We start from the raw sequence: 19,144 nt of genomic DNA on the forward strand, positions 1-19,144 counted from the left end.
CCGAGGGTAGAGGTCCAGGTAGAACTTGCCGATGGATGACCTTGCCCGAGGCCGCGTCCTGGACCGTGTAGAACCTCACGTCTTCGTGACACACGTTGGCGCCCTCCTCCAGGTCGAAGGTCAGCCCCAGCAGCTCCTGGGAGATGCCCAGCAGCCCGCGCGTGACCACCTGCATGGGGAAGGACTCATTGAGCAGGTACTGGTCCACGTGGTAGCGCGTCTCCTCCTCCTGGTTCATGTAGTAGCGCAGGTCCCAGGCGTTGATGGGCCCGTCAAAGTGCAGGCCCCGCCTCTGGCACTCGGCCTTCTTTAGCTCCAGGATCACGGCCGCTCCTGCTCCCGAGGGGCTTCAGCTTCTGGGCCAGCTCATCTGCGGGCGGAGGGGAGAGGCTCGGCTATGTCCCTGTGGCGGCCCCCCAGCCGCTCCCCACCCTGCGCCCCTCGAGGCAGAATGAAGGGTCCGGGAAGGTGACCCCCAAGGGCTGACACAGTGGGGTCTCAGGCAGCACCACGTCCAGTCAAGGTCCGCCTGACGCCCGTCCCCACTGGGACTCAGGGGGAGGCGGGGTTACCTAGGAAAGTGGCCACCACCTGGCTGGTCTTGGCCATGTTCATCTCCAGCACGGAGTCGGCACGCGTGCTGAACCCAAGCAGGTGGGACTTCTGGGCCTGCAGCCTCACCAGCTCCCCGAGGATCGTGCAGTTCTCCTGGAACCCAGAGACGGCCAGCGCTGGGGACCGTGGGCCATGCCCTCCCCACAGGGCCCCGGGCCAGGTCTCTGCGGGCGGGCAGGGCTCTCAGGCCACTGGCGGGCACAGCCAATCCCCCTCCCTCCTCCTCCTGGCCCGGATTTCTAGACACTTTGGTGCTGTCCTAACACGTGGTCTTTATGAACACAGGTCCTTTTGGAACCAGAAACGGCGTGAACCGTGATGGGCTCTAAGGCCAAGGGCAGGAAGAAATGCGGCCAGGCTCTCCAGGAGCCACCCAGGGGCCTCCCCGGGCTCAACAGTACAAACTCGGCTGCCGTGCAGACAGCAGCTCATCCCCACGGCGCCCGAACACCCAGCCCCTGGACGGCGAGAGGCCTGTTGCTGCAGGTGGCCCGTGGCTGGCTGGTGAGGCCCGGCCCCAGGCGTACGCCACCTTCTCTGGGGCCACCTCTCCGGTTCTGCGGTGGGGTTCTCCTGGGAGCCCCCAGTCACCACAGGACCAACGTGGCCTGTCTGCAGCCCAAGAAGGTGGGGACACAGGACTGTCCCCCGTGCCCCCCGCATCACCCGCGAGGCCGAGCAAGCACCAGTGGTGTCTGCGGGGAAGATGAAGGGCTCGTGCACAGCCCCCATCTACTGAAGATGCTAAACGGGAGAAGCACAGGCTGCAGCCACACGCGGTATGGACCAAACGCAAGTGTCCTTGCAGGAACCGATGTCTGAATGTCAAGGCTGTACCCGGCCACAGTGAGAAGGCCCAGACCCCACGCAAGGCACAGAGAGGGGATGGGGGAACATCTGCGAATCTGAGCTCATCGGGCATCACCCCAGAGGGAGAGGGAGAGAGCCAGAAGGAGATACGGAGGGAGAGGGAGAGAGAGGGAGGGAGAGACGTCTCTCCCTTCCCTGGGGGTTCTCTAGTGCAGCCAAGGCTGAAAACCACTGCATTTCGGGAAATGGGTCCTCGTGGAAAAGTTAAATAGTAGTTCATGGCATTATCGACACATATTAAAAAGGCTCAAATTCTTGGGGAGTCAGGGAGGGGAGCTGGTGGCTGCCTCGTAAACAAGGAGAGATTGGGCGTCAGAGGAGGTGCCTGTGCAGCCTGCCGCCCAGGGCCCCGCAGACTTCATCTCTCAGCGGTGGTCCCGGGCTGGAGGTCAGCGGGGAGGTCAGGCCGTCCAAGCATAAACATTTACTTCAGGGCTTATTTAAAAGGCGCCTGGTGGTTGTTGAAGCAGAAAGAGAAAGCAGTGGGGAGAGGATGGGAGGGGGAGGGAGCCCCCCCTCCTCAGCCCCCTCCCTCCCTCCTTCTCCCCCTCCCTCCTTCTCCCCCTCCCTCCTTCTCCCTCCCTCTCTCTTTTCTGTACACCTGAAATTAACACAATACCGTTAATCAACTATACTTAACTATATTTAAAAAATAGATAAGTAAAATGAGGTCATTAGGGTGGGCCCAAACCAATATGACTGTTGTCCTTATAAGGATGATGTGAAGGCACAGGGAGAAAACGGCCATCCGCAAGCCAGGGAGAGAGGCCTCAGAACGACATTTTGATCTCAGACCCCCAGCCTCCAGAACTGTGAGAAAATAAAATTCTGTTGTTTATAAGCCATTCAGTCTGTGGTATTTTGTTATGGCAGAAACTAATTCAAATTGTTCCCAGTTTTGGCCATTGTGAATAAATCTGCTATGTACATACTCTAATGCGTGGCCTTTTGTGGACGTGTATTTGTGGCTCTTATGAAGAATACTGAGAAATGAAATTCCACGTGTGACATCCAGTGAATCCCCGAAGCTGCTGCTGAATTTCCAAGGGATGGCACACCCTGCATGTCCACACTCCCCTCCTTATGCCTTTTGCAGGGGTTGCTTCTGCCCTTGTCTTGGCTGCTGTCCTGTGGAGATTCTGGATGTGGAAAGAATGTTCGTGCCATGAAAAGGACCAAGAGAAGGGCTCGGGGACTTTTTTCCATTCAGCCTTGGACTCAGGCTTCTCCCCACTGCACTATGTTTCCCTGGGCCCCCTTTTATTATTCCTTGGAAAAGTCCTGATTTTTAGAAAAAAAAATACATACTTGATGTTTAAGAAAAAGTGTTCCAGGGACTTCCCTGGTGGTCCAGTGGTTAAGACTCCACTCTTCCACTGCAGGGGGCACGGGTTCGACCCTTGGTTGGGGATCTAAGATCCCGCATGCCGCACGGTGCAGCCAAAAAAAAAAGAAAGAAAGAAAAAAGAAAAAGTATTCCATACAGAAAGAATACTGAAAAGGAAGTACATGCATACCTCAGAGATATTGCAGATTTGGTTGTGAACCACTGCAGTAAAGCAAATATCAAAATCAATAAATGGATCAATCAATAAAGAGAATATCATGAGTCGCAAATTTTTTTTTGGTTTTCCAGTACATATAAAAGTCACATTTACACTGTACTGTAGTCTATTAAGTGCACGGTAGCATTATGTCTAAAAAAAAAATAAACCTTAGGGACTTCCCTGGTGGTGTAGTGGTTAGGAATCTGCCTTCCAATACAAGGGATGTAGGTTTGATCCCTGGTTAGGGAACTAATATCCCATATGCTATGGGACAACTAAGCCCTGGCGCCACAACTACTGACCCCGTGTGCTCTAGAGCCCTTGCGCCACAACTTGAGACAAGCCCGCGCACTGCAGTGAGGAAGATCCCGTGTGCCGCAACTAAGACCTGATGCAGCCAAATAAATAAATATTTTTAAAAACCCTTAATTTAGGGGCTTCCCTGGTGGCGCAGTGATTGAGAGTCTGCCTGCCAATGCGGGCGACGTGGGTTTAAGCCCTGGTCTGGGAAGATCCCACATGCCGCGGAGCGGCTAGGCCTGTGAGCCACAACTACTGAGCCTGCGCGTCTGGAGCCTGTGCTCCGCAGCGAGAGAGGCCGCGATGCTGAGAGGCCCGCGCACCACGATGAAGAGTGGCCCCCGCTCGCCACAACTAGAGAAAGCCCTCGCACAGGGACGAAGACCCAACACAGCCAAAAATAAATAAATAAATAAATAAAATTTAAAAAAAAAAGCCTTAATTTAAAAATATTGCTAAAAATGCTAACCATTATCTGACAACACAGGGTTCCCACAAACCTTCAACGGGTAAAAAATCTGCAAAGCGCAATGAAACGAAGTATGCCTGTAAAGATGAGGCCAAATTGAAACACCCAGAAGCATCAGTGTTTAGTGGTTAACGTCCTTCTGGGCAGCCAGAAATGGGCACAGTTTTCTCTCAAGGGGTGGTGTTCATATGAGTGGGCTGACATTTAGCTGATCCCTTAATCATGATGGTTGTGCAGCTTTCAATTTTCCAATCCTTTAAGCCACACTGTGCTGGACACTTTTTTACAGATGATTTAGTGCACTTGGATGTGTATTTCCTTGGGCCAGTCCTGGAAGAAGAAGTGCAAGTTCCTGGATATGAAAAACATATTAAAATACATTTATATGTTACATCTCGCATATATTACATGAATGTGTGTTATATATTAATATACAAAGTATAATTTTGTAGTTATGTATATGTTTATATTTAAACCAAAAAAAATCACATGATAAAAATTTTAAATACAACAGAAAAATCCAAAAATAAGCTTTTCTTTCCTAATGGCTTCCTCTCAAAGCATCCTTTAGCAACAGTTTGATATTTCTTTTCCAAAAATAGTTTGCATATATCTACATATCTATGTGCTATTAAAGATTTACAAAAATTGTTTCCTATAGCATATGCCATTTTATATCTTGCTTTCTCTCCTTATCATATATATATATATATATATATATATATATATATATATATATATATATATATATTTTTTTTTTTTTTTTTTCGCCGCACCGTGCTGACATGTGGGATCTTAATTCCCTGACCAGGGATCGAATCTATGTGCCCCGCATTGGAAGCGTGGAGTCTTAACCGCTTGACCACCAGGGAAGTCCCTCAGATATATTTTTTAACATGACCATAAAGGGACCTACTTCCTTAAAGACTGCATAGCATTTAATAGATTAGAGCATAGCATGTCTTAATCTATTTAACCAGCCCCATGAACGGACAGATAGGCATTGCTAGTTTTTGCTATCATAAACAATACTGCCCAGATAGCTTATTCTCACATCTTTGCATACATTTACAAGTTTTTCTCACAGGTTGAATTATTAGCTAGTTCAAAGGAAAATACATATGTGCATTTAAGTTTTAGTAGGTGTTGTCAATATTCCATCCAAAGAGTTTGCATAATTTCACGTACTAACAAAGTGTGGGAGTGTCTTTTTCTCTACATCTTTGCTACCATTGGATAAGATCAGTTTTTTACAGTTTTGCCCATCTGCTACATTGTTTGGATTTTGCACTCCTTGGAGTAAACTTGAGTGAGTTTGCACAAATGTTTATAGGCTCTCTGTACAAACTTTATAATAGTTTCTTCTGTGTGGACACTCTCTTTCTGTCTGTCTTTTTTTTTTTTTTGGTGGCGCTGCATGGCTTGTGGGATCTTAGTTCTCCAACTAGGGATCGAAACTGTGACCTATGCAATGGAAGCTTGAAGTCCTAACCACTGCACGCCAGGGAATTCCCAACCACCCTCTTTATTTACTTACTTTCCCAGCCTCCTTCCTGGACTCCTGCTAATTTATTCCTTTCCACTCTATCCTCTACAGGCTTCCAGAATAACCTTTCTCACAAGAAAATCTGGTCACATTGGGTCACCACTCAAAACATGTCAGTGACCTCACCCACACCCCACAGCCTGCAGGATAAAGAGCCTATGCTCTTTAGTCTAGTTTAAAAAGTCCTTTGTAATATGGTTCCTACCCCATCCCAAATGCCCATTAATTGAGCACTAAGTTCAGACACCCTGTGGGTGCTGGGGACCCAGAGATGAACGAAGCAGGCAAATGTCTGCTTTGTGCAGCAGTCTGCAGCAGTTTTTACTATTTTTTTCATTATTGCTTCTCTATAGGAGAAAAATGGAATTATCTTTAATTTAAATCAGTTTTAATCTAATTACATTTAATTTCTCCCTAACAACAGAAATTAAATGTTTAGGAATAAGATTTTGTCTGGGAGGGTTGGCTTTGGAGGGCCACAAGCCATTGTCATGTCTAAGGTTTTTTTGTTTTGTTTTGTTTTGTTTTTGCCACCCAAGAATTAGTTTTGGCCCCCTTGGGAGCCGTATCACTCCCATTGAGAATGCATGCTCTAGAGGGAGAGCTGGACAGTAAACAAGTAAATGGAAAAGATCATTTCAGGGAGCCAAGAATGTTACTGTGGATTTCCTGGTGGTCCAGTGGTTAGGACTCTGCGCTTCCACTTCAGGGGACCCGGGTTTGATCCCTGGTTGGGGAACTAAGATCCTGTAAGCCCCGCGGCGCGGCTAAAAATAAAAAAGTTACCAAAGGAGGAAGAATGGTTGAGGGGGCCACTTGACATCTTGATCATTTGAATCAGGAAAGCTCTTTCCAGACAAGGAAGACCAGCCTTGGTTTCTTCAGCTGCAAAATGGAAATAATAATTTCTCCCCACAGTTCCTGCAAACAGTGAAAGCTCAATAACTGAGCTTTGTTGTTATTATTAATTTTTAATTTTTTAAAAAACGTAAATGAGATGCGATTCTATTTACCCACCTAGCAGGGTACCAGCGCCCAGCCTCTCACACAGCCGGCGCCTCTACCTCCGTCCGTAGGGGGGCGCTGTGGAGCACGGCGGTCGGGCTGCTCTAGGCAGCGGAATCGGAAGTCTCGTGCTCCTCTCACTTCCGGTCTTGGGCCCAGGCTTGGGCTGCGTGGAGAAGGCGTTCCAATGCCGACCGGAGACTTTGAGTGAGTCTGGGGTCATGGAGGGAGGCTTGGGAGGCGGACTGGGCGTTCTAGGGGGTATTATGAAGCCTGGGTGCGCCGAGGCCGCGGGAGCCAGGCCTCGCCTCACCCAGCCCTCCTCCTGGCAAACTTGTCCCCGCAGTTCGAAGCCCAGTTGGGCCGACCAGGTGGAAGAGGAGGGAGAGGACGGTGAGTCTGCCCTGTCGCCCCGGAGCACCACAGCCAGCCCTCCAGGCCGTCACTGCTGCCTGTTCCAATCCCCCACCCTGGCACCGCCGTCTGACCCTGCATCTCCCCTCACGGCCAGCCCCTGCCCCGCGCCATCCTTACCCGGGCCAGCCTACCTCCAATTCCAGTTCCTCTTCCTCCCATACCACCGCCCAAATCCTTGGTACCAGCACAGCTGCTCCCCTTCTCCGGGGAGGAAGTTGTAACAGCCTCCCTCCTGCCTTTGTACTAGCGCCCGGGTGCCAGGGATCCCCTATGCTTGCCATTGCTGGAAGTCACTACAGCCAGCTTTGTGTCCCCGGATGGCTATCCCAGGACACTTCCTGGCCAGTCGTCTGCCCTTGGTCCCGCCTTTTTCAACTCTTGGTGCGGACATCATCCCAAAGGTCCCTCCATTTCGGTTTGGGAGCTCCTGCCCCTCCATCTGATCTCTGTTCCCTACACTCCCTTTCACAGACAAATGTGTCACCAGCGAGCTCCTCAAGGGGATCCCTCTGGCCGCCGGGGATACCAGCCCAGAGCCTGAACTATTGCCGGGAGGTGAGTGACAGACTTCTCTCCATCCCTGGGCTGCCTCTTCTCCCCAGCCGCCGCCTTCCCGCCTGGTCCCCATTCCCCAGGGCTCAGTTCCTCTTGTGTTTTCCCCTCTCCCAGCTCCACTGCCGCCTCCCAAGGAGGTCATCAATGGAAACATCAAGACACTGACCGAGTACAAGATAGATGAGGATGGCAAGAAGTTCAAGGTGAGGCTGGGGAAGAGGTGGGTGCCTTTTGCTTTGGGGCACTTGGACAAGGAGAGAATGCTGTGTGTTGGGTGCATTGATGAGGAAGATCCCCTGGCCCCAGGAACCTTGAGGAGCAGGAAGCCCAAACGTCTCCCCTTCTGTCTACAGATTGTTCGCACCTTCAGAATTGAGACCCGGAAGGCCTCAAAGGCTGTGGCAAGGAGGAAGGTAAGCACTTCCCTCGCGGTCCAGTGGTTAGGGCTCTGCGCGTCCACTGCAGGAGGCATGGGTTCGATCTCCGGTCGGGGAACTAAGATCCCGCATGCCGCGTAGTGTGGCCAAAAAAAGAATAAAAAAAAAAGGAGGAAGGTAAGACCCTTCTCCTCCTGTCTTGGGGGCGCCTTCAGGGCTGACTCAGAGAAAGATCGGAATCCTTTTCCCCGGTACCTTTATTTTTAGAAGTGGGGTTTAACTGTTTGTACTTGTTTTACTGGAGCAGAACTGAGGCCTGTTTGCACTCTCTGGGGGCCCTGAAAAGTCCAGCAGGTGCAGCAGTGGGTGGGGTTGATTCTTACTCCTCTTGGGTTGTCTACCAGGAGGAACAGAGCCAAGCCTTCCCCTCAGGTGGTTGTCATAGCAGAAGAAGTGATAGCAATAAATACATTTGGCACAGTTACCTGCGTACTTTCTCTGTGTTAGACCCAGGTGCCTTGCAGGAATTATTTTCTCATTCAGTCCCCGTAGCGTTCCGGGGAGGTGTGGGGAGCATTGTGGTCCCTTTTTTATAGGGGAGGAAGTTGAGGTTCAGGTTGTTTAATTAGCTCAAGGCCCCTGGAAGTCTGGGTGACCCTGCACACCCCTGAGCATCACTCCATGGTGGGAGCTGGTCCACCACCTGCACGGCCCCCACCAGGAGCTGTTGGCTGTGGAGCTGTTTCCCCCCTGAGCCTCAGTTCTCTCATCTGGAACATGGGGCTGAGAGCTGCCCTCTCCTCCTGGAGCTGGCGTGAAGCTAGGGCCTGGCAGGCACTCAGGGAACAGGAACTGTCATCACCACTGCTTTGAGGAGCATTTGGGGAGGGTGGTGAGTGGGGTTCAAGGCCCAGACACCCTGGAGGTGGCACTTGTAAGTCTAGGGTGCCAGTGGAGGGGGTCCCATTTGTCCTTGCCCTGACCTGTCCCCTATCCCGCCCTGAGCTCAGAACTGGAAGAAGTTTGGGAACTCAGAGTTTGACCCACCAGGGCCCAATGTGGCCACCACCACCGTCAGCGATGATGTATCCATGACATTCATCACCAGCAAAGAGGTAAGTGGGCCAAGAGGCCGGGGGCCTGTGGCCAGGGTGGTGGTGGTGTCGGGGCTGTGCCAGCCCAGTCTGAGCTGCTCCGACCTGCCCCGCCAGGATCTGAACTGCCAGGAAGAGGAGGACCCGATGAACAAGCTCAAGGGCCAGAAGATCGTGTCCTGCCGAATCTGCAAGGGCGACCACTGGACCACCCGCTGCCCCTACAAGGACACGCTGGGGCCCATGCAGAAGGAGCTGGCCGAGCAGCTGGGCCTGTCCACTGGCGAGAAGGAGAAGCTGCCCGGAGGTGCCAGGGCCCGGGGATGTGGCTGGCAGGCTGTGGGGTGGAGGACGGAGATTGTGTGCGCCTCTGGGAGAGTCGTGGGTCGTCAGCTGGCGTCTGAACAGGACCGCCACTGCTGGTGGCTGTCGCCTCCCACACAGCAGCGTCCGCACTGCAAGGCTGTGACCACAGGCCACGTTCGTTTGTGTGAGAGAGACGGGCAGGTGGGTGCTCTGACTGCTGGTGACGTCACCTGTCTCTCCTCACTGGGGGCTGTGAGAGCCGCTCGTGGGCACGGCCACGTGTGTGACTGCATACACCGTGAGTGGTGGGGAGACGGTTGTTCCCCGGATGTGTCTGTGAGTTCCCTGCCTTGAGTGCGCTGTGTTTGCGCGCCCACACCGAGGAGCGGCTCACCCAGGTGACTGTGATTTGCTGATGGTGAGTTTGAGTCTGGACAGCTCTACAGCCATGACTTGTGTGTGCAGCCACTTGTCACCTGCCCGGGGGCAGGTACCTGGGGGCTGTCCGTAACCCTGTGTACCTGTCTTCCCGTGTGTTGTGAGGCTGGACGTTGCTGTCAACCCCTGTGGGTTCTCTCGCTCTTCTTGTGCCACCGGCAGGGTGTTTAGGCGGTGTCAGCTTCCTGCATGTGACCTTTAAGTCGTTGTGACCACAAGGCCTTGAAGGAGTCAACCGATCACCTGTGGTTTGACAGATGGTGCTTGGGCGGGGCCGTGGCTGGAGCCGCCAGCATCCTGGGGCAGGTCTGCGCGGGGGAGGCTTGACTGGGCCTTGCGTTTGGTCTCCAGAGCTGGAGCCTGTGCAGGCCACTCAGAACAAGACGGGGAAGTATGTGCCTCCGAGCCTGCGGGATGGAGCCAGCCGCCGCGGGGAGTCCATGCAGCCCAACCGCAGAGGTGAGGTGGCGAGGGCACCTGGCACTGGGCCAGCGGGTGGGCACCTCCCTGCACCCTGGGATTATCCCGCGGGCGGGGCCGGCCCCTTACAGATGCCTCTCCTTGCCCGCCCAGCCGACGACAACGCCACCATCCGCGTCACCAACCTGTCCGAGGACACTCGTGAGACCGACCTGCAGGAGCTCTTCCGGCCCTTCGGCTCCATCTCCCGCATCTACCTGGCAAAGGACAAGACCACCGGCCAGTCCAAGGTGGGCTGGCGGCTGGGGGGCGGGGAGGGGTCGTCCATCGGTCCCAGTTGTGCCTTGAACGTCCCTGACCCCTCCCCCTCCCCCAGGGCTTTGCCTTCATCAGCTTCCACCGCCGTGAGGACGCCGCTCGCGCCATTGCCGGGGTGTCCGGCTTCGGCTACGACCACCTCATCCTCAACGTCGAGTGGGCCAAGTGAGACCCCTGCCTTCCCCCGCCCCCCTGCGGCGTCGCGGCCCACAGGCGCTCGGGCTGACTGCAGGCCCCGGGCCACGTTAACAGCCACAAAGGCTGTCCTGGGGCGCAGGTCATTTACTGTCCTCTCACGGAGGGGCGCACAGCCCATGCGCGGCGGGGCCAGCTGCTTCCCGCCGGTCTGGCTCACCGCGTGCTCTGCGCCGCCACCCGGTCTCGTCCTGCCCCGTCCCCCTCATCCCCGTTGAGTTCCCTGTGGTGTGGGTGTAGGGGGGGCTCTTGGGATTCCCTTAGGGGTCTGAAGCCCCCGTACGTCCCATCCTCAGCCACCTTGTGTTTCCCTCTCCAGGCCGTCAACCAACTAAGCCGGCTGCTGCTGCTCGGCCCCCAGCCCCGGGATCCTTAGCGACGGAGGGCAGCCTCCGGAAGCAGGGGGCTCCGAGGGCAATAAAAGGTCTGCATCACCCTGTGCTGTTCCATTTATTCGCAGACGTCACTCACACTGTGGTGGGCGGGGCCAGGCCCCCTCCCCCCCTCCCTCCCCCCGTTGTGGGTTTGCTCCCTGGCCCTGCCCGGGGTTACTGCTCTGGGTGGCAATTCCTGCTGCTCTGGCTTGGGCGCTCCCTGGTCCCACTATAGGCCTTTCTTTGGGGAGGAAGTTTTGGCTTAGGGCCTCTTGGGGGATCAGAGCCAGGGGCCTGCTGCGCTCTCAGCCTCCATTCTGCTGCTGGGTCACAGTGTCTCGTGATGAGGAGGGGGCCTGAAGATGGGCCAGGTCACGGGCTCAACTCGGGACTGGGGCCCCGAGGTTTTGGGGGTGGCTTGTGACATTGAGGGGTAGGGCTTGGCCGGAGTACTCCACGTTCTCTGGGGCCTGCCCCTGCCCGCAGCCAGGGCAGCGTCGGCGGCAGCAGTACAGGCTGGGCACCACAGCCATGTAGAGCAGCGGGTGTACGCAGATGGCCAGGGAAACGAGGCCCCGTGTTATCTGGTGGGCCACGTACGTCCTCCAGCCCAGCGCCGCCTTAGCCTGGTCCACACTTGCAAAGCCTGGGCAGAGGGCTCTCCAGCGCTGCCGGGCATACACGTTGAGCACCCCCGTGACGTAGTAGGGCACATAGGAACTGGCGTAGAGGGCAATGCCACTGGCCACCAGCACCATCACGCGCAGCTTGTTGGCCGCTGTCATGCCGTGGCTCTGCTGCACGGCCTGCCCGAGGGCGCCGTAGGTCACCAGGCTGAGCAGCAGTGGCAGGCCGCAGCCCAGTGCCACAAGTGCCAGGCTGTAGACCCTGTAGGCCTCAAGCTGGTTGTCATCTGCTGTCCCCAGGCACTTGATGCAGGCATCAGGCCTGTCCACAGTGCACTTGCCTTTCTGCCGTGGCTCACTCAGGTGGGAGAAGCTGAGCGTGGGTGCGGCCAGCAGGGCCGCCAGTGCCCAGCCAGCAGCGCTGATGGCCCAGGCGTGCTTGGGCCGCAGTTGGCTGTGGGTGAAGAAGGGGTGGACAATGCCCAGGTAGCGGTTGAGGCTGATGCAGCTGATGAAGATGACGCTGCCCAGCAGGTTGCAGGTGAAGAGGAAGCGCTCCAGGCGGCAGGCAGCCTCCCCGTAGCGCCAGTGTTTGGGTGGGTAGAAGTAGGCGGCCAGCGGGGGCAGCGTCAGGGCGTAGAGCAGGTCACTGACTGCCAGCTGGGCTGAGAAGATCACGGCTGGGTGCCAAGGGCGATGCTCCTGGGTGCAGAAGCGGTACAGGGCCAGGCTGTTGCCAGCCAAGGCCACCAGAAACACAGCCACCAGCATGGGCCACAGAAAGTCCTGGAAGCCGCTGAGGATGTGGTCAGCAGCCGCTGAGAAGTTGGCTGGGCAGCGTGTGGGACCTGGAGCAGAGAGCGTTGCTGCATCAGCCCCGTCCCTGACCACGGCTCCCGCCGCCTTCAGAGTCGGAAACACTGTGGCACCCGTACCGACTGTGCGCCAGGAGCCCTTTGTGGGCATACTTCCGCTGAGTACTTTTACACACCCAGGAGCGGGGGCCAACCACAGCTCCTTCGTACAGAGGGAATCTGTACGAAGAGGCCCAGAGAGGTGAGAAGCACAGAGTCCTTCATTCAGGCTCTCTCTGTGTCCCGCACCATCAAGAACCAGCTGGAGCAAGAACCAGGGACGCAGGCTTCCCTGGTGGCGCAGTGGTTAAGAATCCACCTGCCAATGCAGGGGACACGGGTTCGATCCCTGGTCCGGGAAGATCCCACATGCCGCAGAGCAACTAAGCCCGTGCACCACAACTACTGAGCCTGCACTCTAGAGCCCACAAGCCACAGCTACTGAAGCCTGCATGCCTAGAGTCCGTGCTCTACAACAAAAGAAGCCACCGCAATGAGAAGGCCGCGCACCGCAAGGAAGAGTGGCCCCCACTCGCCACAACTAGAGAAACCCCGTGCACAGCAATGAAGACCCAACGCAGCCAAATAAATAAATAAATAAATAATAATAAAAGTAAAGAAAAAGAAGCAGGGATGCATGTAACCTGGCAGTGACCACCCAGAGCCATCGGGGCCTGGGGTGGAGGAGAGGGAGCCCAGGGGAGTGTCCCACCCCACTACACAACTCCAAGTCTGATCTGTCTGTCACCCCCTTAGTGTCACCCAAGTCCAGCCCCCACCATCTACCTGTTGGCCCCACTCGGGTCTCCCTGCTCTGGCCCTCACCCATCTGTTCTCTCACAGCCTCCAAAGGGCACCTGAGACAGGTCACATCCCTATCCTCCCAGCCCTCCCCGGCTTCCTCCTCACGTGGAGGAAAAGCCAGCGCTCCCCTTTTCGCACAAGGCCCTGCAGGAGCTATCCCTCCCACCCCACTGGCTCTCTCATTTCCCACTCCCAGCTCCCTGTGACCATGGTGTTCTGGCTGTTCCTTAAGGCACAGCCTGCCTCAGGGCCTTTGCACTGGATGAGTCACAGGCAACAGGCATCCTTAAGGCTGTCCCACTCACCACCTCCTGGTCTGGTCCTGAGAGAGGACCTGAGACCACTCTAACATTGTGACTACACCCTTGGTCCCCTACCCTGCTTATTTTTTTGCCACAGCTTGCACCTCCATCTGATCACTGTAAGAAAAATCCCCAGAATGTTCCCTCCTGAGGGTGGGGCAGTGCCCTGCTACTGGCTTCCCAGTGCCCAGAAGAGCACCTGGGACTAAGCAGTGCTGGGGGAAAGCTGAGCTCTGCAGTTGACCCTTCACACACCCCACTCAGCCTCAACTTTCCAACTTGAGAATTGGCCTGTTCCCAGTTGGTCCAGCAGGCTGGCCAGGAGCTCTGTGCGAGGCGCACGTACCCCTTCCCTGACCGGGTCAGTTACCCCACTCTCACTTCTGCCTTCCCATCCCATCCCTCCACCCTGGGAGGAAGTCGGTCCAGACATGATTCTTAACCCTCCTCCCCTCTGCCTTCCAGGAGCCGGCCGCCTCCACCCCCATGACCCTGGATGTGTGCCTGGCTCAACTGACCCCGCAGCGCTGGCTCCTCACCCGAGGTGGTGGTGGCCGTGGCCCGCATGGCCTGCCTCTGGGTCTGCAGCCCGTGTGCTGTGCTGCGCACGGTCCTTTGTTGAGCTTCCAGCAGCGCTGCCGGCCCCTCCCCTTCCCTTCCCAGCAGCACCTCCTTCAGCCTGCAGAGCGCGTCTGGGCACACGCCTCACTTCCACCCCCAGTTTCCTTCCTCATGACACCCAATCCTCCAGAGCTGGCCCATCTGCTTGCGGGGGCCCTTGGTAGGCTGGGGGAGGGGCCCAGGACCCCAAGGCACCAAAGCAGGGTCAAATCTGCCCGTTACCCTTGCCTGTGAAACAAGGCCCTGCACTTCCACTGCCCAGGGTCGGGGAAATAGGCCCAGGCTTCGGGCAGAAACCAGGCCCACCATTTCAAGCGCAGACTAAGACTCATGAGAAATCGGTTTATTAGAGGGGGAGGTTAGGAAAACAGTTCTCCTTTATGAAAGGAAACCGAGGGCTGCACCTGGAGGCCCAGGAGGTGGGGAGCCCAGGGCAGCATTTCTCAGGCCCCAATCTGGGGCATTCCACCTGCCACCCAGGCTTGGCCTCAGGCTACTCTCTTAGGTGGCCATGGTCGGCCTCGCCTGTGGTCCCGGGCAGCCCCTCTGGGTCCCACCTTGGCCTGGGCCCCCGGGCGTCTGCCCTTGGCCTTCGGAGGCCTCCGGTCACTGCCTCGGTCTGGCTTCCGTTCGTTTACCCGTCGCTTCTTGCCTGGGGGCCCGGCAGGCCGCCTCCACTTGGCTGCCTTTGGGAACATGTCTGTGGGAAGAGACTGTGTCAGGGCCAGCAGGGCACAGGGACAGACAAGCCCACGGTGCCAGCTACACCGACCCCTGCCCGCCACACACCCTCATCAGGCTCCGCGCCCACAGCCCGGCGGAAATACTCGGCCGCATCCTCCTCTTCCTCTTGCTGGCTGACCCGCTCTGCCTCTGGAGGGGCCCCGGGGTCCTCTGCATCACTGTCCCCATCAGCCTCTGCCTGTGCCCGCTTCATGCCCGCCAGGCTCTTCTTCCTGGAGGAGGAACATTGGTCAACGTGGCAGCCTGCGCCCGGGACGCCGCCTCATCCGCCTGGTGACCACACACTTGTGGGCCTCTCGCCGCTCTCGCTTGCGCTGAACGTTCTGGGCCTGCTGGTCCTGCCTCTGGGCCTTGAGCTGCAGCTTCTCCTCCTTGGCTGCCAGGATGGCCTGCAGTTCCTCCTCTGTTTTGTGCACTAAATGGGAAGAGACAGCCACTGAGACCTTCACCAAGATCCAGGTGAGCCCCCCAGCACCTTGAGACCCACCATCGATCAGGCCTCAGACCCCGCTGCCCCTCCAGCCCCGTCCTCACCAAAACTGTGGAACAGCACGTTCCCTTCTCCTACACCCTCCTGGATCTTGATGAGCTGCAGTGTCATCCGAGGCCCGATCTGGAGGAACGCGGGAGGCGGGTGGGGGAGGGTGTGTCAGTCCCTCCTTGAGACCGGGGGAAGCCACCGGGCCTGCCCCGGGCTGGGCCTCACCTCGGTGAGCCGCACGGCGCTCTGCTGGGCCCGCATGTTGCCGCGTCCTGCCACGGCCTGGGGCAGCTCCGTGATATTGTGCTCGCCGTCCGGCTCCGCTTCACTCTCGGACAGCCCTGCGCCCCTGTGCAGGGCACACACGGGGCTCAGCAGGGGATCCCAGGTTCCTGGGACAGCTCTGGGGCCCGCTGGTGTGCGGTGGCCCCCCACCCCCACCCTGAGCCCTCCTCACGTGGCCAGCAGCTCACTGACGTCCTGCAAGCGACTCATGTTGGGGAACTTCTCCTGAAGAAGTTTCTTCATCCCACGACTTGCACCCACAGGGACAACTCTGATGCTACTGCAGGGGTCAGAGCGAGGGAGAACGGGGGTCAGGAGCCATGGGGTCGCGCGTCAGCTCCACCCCCCACCAACCCTTTCCACGGTCCATCAGAGCGTGTACTTTGAAATTAAGCAATCACAGAGGCTCAGCAGCCGTGCTGTCATCGGCCGAAGAGCGGGGCCACACCTGCCACCCCACCCCAGACTCACTAATGGCGGAAATCCAGCTCCTGGGAGTCAGGGTTGTAGTTGATGAGAAGGCAGCGCTTGATGGTGTTCAGGTTCACCTGGACGGGAGAGAAGGCACGGCACCACATGAGCTGCACCCAGGCCCCACTGTGTGCTGCAGCCCATGCCAAGCCCCGGCTATGGCTGCACTCCTGAAACTTCACAGTAAAAGGGCACGGAGTGCTGACAGCACTGCAGGGATGGATGGGGCTGCAATTGGTGTCTGTGGGCTCCCTGGACATTGGCTAGAAATCCTGGTTCCGGGGCCCACTGAGGCCGTTGACACCGGACTTCCTGGTGACTGGCATCTAACAAGGCTAATTTGAGATCCACTGGTGCCAGGGATTAGAAGCACGGGCTCTGCAGCCAGACAGATTTTAAAAATCTGGTCCTGCCTTCTTGTCCCTCGTATCTGACCTGAGACTAGTGACTTCACCTCTGTAAGCCTCAGTTTCCCCCTCTGTAAAATGGAGCCACAATACACGCTACTCTACTTAGATCGCATTCAACGCGCATTTAGGAAATAAAGCACTATGGGCATCGTTTTCCACCTGCCAGATGGGATGGCAGCTCACGGGGGAAGCCTCTTGCCCAGTGTCACAGAACGTTATGAGTGGGATTCGACCCCAGAACCCGGAGTTCTCAGCCTCAGTGCTAGGAGGTGAAGACTGAGCAATCAACCCAAGGGCCTGTGCATGGTAACTATTGCCTGCCCCACCACGCCTGGCCCAGCCCACCTTGTGCACGTTGATGGAGGGGAACAGGTTCTGGAACATGGTGGCCATGAGCTTCACGTGCATGCCGTGGGGGCCAAAGCTGTTGAGCACCAGGAGGGGAGGGTGGGCAAACTGCTGCTCGTGCATGCGGTGACGTCGCAGCGAAGAAACCACATCACGCACCAAGGTGTACTGCCGGACAGGGTGACGAGTGGGTGACCGCCAAGCACACGTGGCTGGGGCAATCCCCAAAGCCAGCTCCTACCCCTCGGAGGCCTCATACCACCTCTAGTCCTTACCTTGTTGATCCGGAAGGTTAAGGTAGGGCCTCCCGGGAGGCGCATCAGCTTCTACAGAAAAAAAGGATCAGTGAAGGTCGAGGTGTCCAACTAGGGAGCAAGGGGAATGGGAACCTCTGCCCATCTCTTCAGAGCGTTTACTTTGAAGCCAGAATCACGGCAGCTCAGAGGCACAAGGGGTCATCATGAGAGCTGGGGGAGGAGGAGGGGGTGGGGGAGTGAGGGGTGAGAGCATCCACTCACAAAGTAGACACTGGTCTCCGTTTTGCTCAAGATCAGGAAGTGTGTGACCCCAAGGGGCCCAGCCACTGCTACACAATCTTTCAGAGAGTTTTTCTTTCGAATCTAGAAACAACAAAAATAAAAAGGGATGATCACTGATATCCCCTTATTGAGCAAAGCCTATACGCTTAAGCTGTTATGCCCTTTCTTGCATTTAATCCTCGGAGGAAGGGGGGAGGAGAGAAGAGTGGAATGCTCTTGGCTTCTACAGCCAGTCAGACTTGAATATGAGCACCGCCTCTGTCCCTCGACACTGTGTGTCACCACATTTTGCAGATGAGCCAACTGAGGCCCAGACAGGTTAAGTAACTTGATCGAGGCCTTTGAGAGAAGCCAGCTTTGCTGATTCCAGAATCCCCTCTTAACCACCAGCCCTAGGCACCCAGCCAAGCTGGGTGCGTTCATCTGCTCGCCCTCGCTGCTGCCACTCAGAGCCCTGAGAGGCAGGCACGATGGTCCCCATAAGGGTTCCTTTCTCCGGCCAGGGAGACTGAGGCCTCGCGCGGTTTCGAGGATGGAGCCACCCCCGCAGAAGACGGGGCCCACGACGGGTGGAGGTGGGCTGGGCGATGCAGACCTGCAGGCGGGTGGCGGTGAGCGGCTCCATGACCCGCCGCAAGTCCAGGCTGAGCTGTCGGACGCTGCGACCTGTGCGGCCCCGAGCGAACACGAAAGAGTGCGGCTGTGCGGCATAGGCCTCGAGGTTGCGGAGGTGCGCCTGGGCGCGCGCCCGCTTCTGGTGCCGGGACTGCGGGGGCGAGAGGCGAGAGGTGAGCACCGCGGCCACCGCCGGGACCCCGCCCGCGCTGCCCACTTTCCCGGCCGCCGCGCCTCACCCGCCCCGACTGCCCCATGCCACCGTTTCTTCCTCGAGGTCTCTTCTGCTGGCTGCTTCCGGCGCCGCACAGCTCACTTCCGGCGCCGGCGAGGCGATTGCGTGAGGGGCCGCTGCGTGATGACGTCACCACATGGGCATGCGCACCAGGTCGCGGGAAACCTCCTCGGAGGGGTTGCTATGGAGACACCTGGTGCCTGTTTCTGTGGAAACCGGGGTGGGGGGCACGGTTCGAAATGAGCCGTGGGTTCGAATCCCGCCTCCGCCATTTCCACCAGCTGTGCGATTTTGAGACACACGTTCTCCATTCCAAGGCTCCTAAAGTATCCCAAAGTGAGGAGGATCATCATTTCCTCTCTGACCCGCGAGTTAAGAGAGATGATGTATGCACAATACTTGGCACACTGGCGCCAGGCACTTGGGGGCCTGAGAAGGGGATAGCACCTTGGCAGTTACACATCTGGGCTCCAGCTCCTGAGGACCGGCTGTCCCCCGCGGGGGCCCTGTCTGCGGACGGGCTGAGGGATGGAAATTCCACATCACCTTCTGGAAATTCAGAGCAAGGCGGGAGCTTCGTGAATAATTCACCCCCTCCCAGTTTCCGCTCAAAGCCCCAGCCTTGGCCTCAGGCCTCTGGCTTCTTCCCCAGAACCTTCGGGTGGGGGGAAGAGATCCCCCAACATCCCCTGTTCCATCTGTTTCCTTCCCCCATCTGTCTCCCCTCCCCATTTGCCTCCCCTCCCCCATTTGTCTCCCCACCCTTTGCCTCCCCTCTCCTATCTGTCTCCCCACTCCAATTCTTTCTCCTCTGCCCCCTTCTGTCTCCCCGTCCCCATCCCTGTCTTCTCCCTGTCTCTGTCTCCCTCTCCCCAGCTCTGTCCTTGCCAAAAATTGTCTCCTTCATCATCTGTAAGTTTCCATCTTTCTCCTCTCTCTCTCTCTGTCCCTATCCCCATTTCT

At 56.9% G+C, this 19,144-nt stretch overlaps 3 protein-coding genes and 2 non-coding genes across 5 annotated transcripts; 1 reads left to right on the forward strand and 4 right to left on the reverse strand.

Annotated features, from left to right (window-relative positions):
* The first annotated feature begins 6,469 nt into the window (after nt 1–6,469).
* Nucleotides 6,470–10,906, forward strand: EIF3G (eukaryotic translation initiation factor 3 subunit G). The gene is made up of 11 exons (XM_036849080.1): nt 6,470–6,559; nt 6,699–6,745; nt 7,241–7,324; nt 7,439–7,527; nt 7,678–7,737; nt 8,712–8,816; nt 8,913–9,102; nt 9,891–9,998; nt 10,113–10,249; nt 10,336–10,442; nt 10,792–10,906. The coding sequence occupies exons 1-11, from the start codon at nt 6,540–6,542 to the stop codon at nt 10,805–10,807; spliced, it is 963 nt and encodes a 320-aa protein (XP_036704975.1). The 5' UTR covers nt 6,470–6,539; the 3' UTR covers nt 10,808–10,906.
* Nucleotides 10,907–11,013: 107 nt separating this feature from the next.
* P2RY11 (purinergic receptor P2Y11) lies at nt 11,014–14,037 on the reverse strand. Its single transcript, XM_036849176.1, is given in 3 exon segments — nt 11,014–11,264; nt 11,266–12,320; nt 13,972–14,037. Coding segments are annotated over 3 exon segments (1,173 nt in total). The 5' UTR covers nt 14,000–14,037; the 3' UTR covers nt 11,014–11,174.
* Nucleotides 14,038–14,377: 340 nt separating this feature from the next.
* On the reverse strand, nt 14,378–18,274 carry PPAN (peter pan homolog). The gene is made up of 12 exons (XM_036849175.1): nt 18,186–18,274; nt 17,927–18,097; nt 17,311–17,412; nt 17,068–17,118; nt 16,790–16,960; nt 16,035–16,111; nt 15,736–15,843; nt 15,504–15,627; nt 15,332–15,410; nt 15,083–15,212; nt 14,843–15,009; nt 14,378–14,753 (listed from the first exon to the last, which is right to left on the reverse strand). Exons 1-12 carry the CDS (start codon nt 18,201–18,203, stop codon nt 14,542–14,544), a joined length of 1,410 nt encoding a protein of 469 aa, XP_036705070.1. The 5' UTR covers nt 18,204–18,274; the 3' UTR covers nt 14,378–14,541.
* On the reverse strand, nt 15,923–16,002 carry LOC118893735. Its single transcript, XR_005019583.1, has one exon. It is a non-coding gene; the product is annotated as a small nucleolar RNA U105B (small nucleolar RNA).
* LOC118893730 lies at nt 17,181–17,266 on the reverse strand. Its single transcript, XR_005019578.1, has one exon. It is a non-coding gene; the product is annotated as a small nucleolar RNA SNORD105 (small nucleolar RNA).
* Nucleotides 18,275–19,144: the final 870 nt, after the last annotated feature.

Source organism: Balaenoptera musculus, chromosome 3 (genome assembly GCF_009873245.2).
Source record: "Balaenoptera musculus isolate JJ_BM4_2016_0621 chromosome 3, mBalMus1.pri.v3, whole genome shotgun sequence".
In the NCBI taxonomy this organism is placed as follows: domain Eukaryota; kingdom Metazoa; phylum Chordata; class Mammalia; order Artiodactyla; family Balaenopteridae; genus Balaenoptera; species Balaenoptera musculus.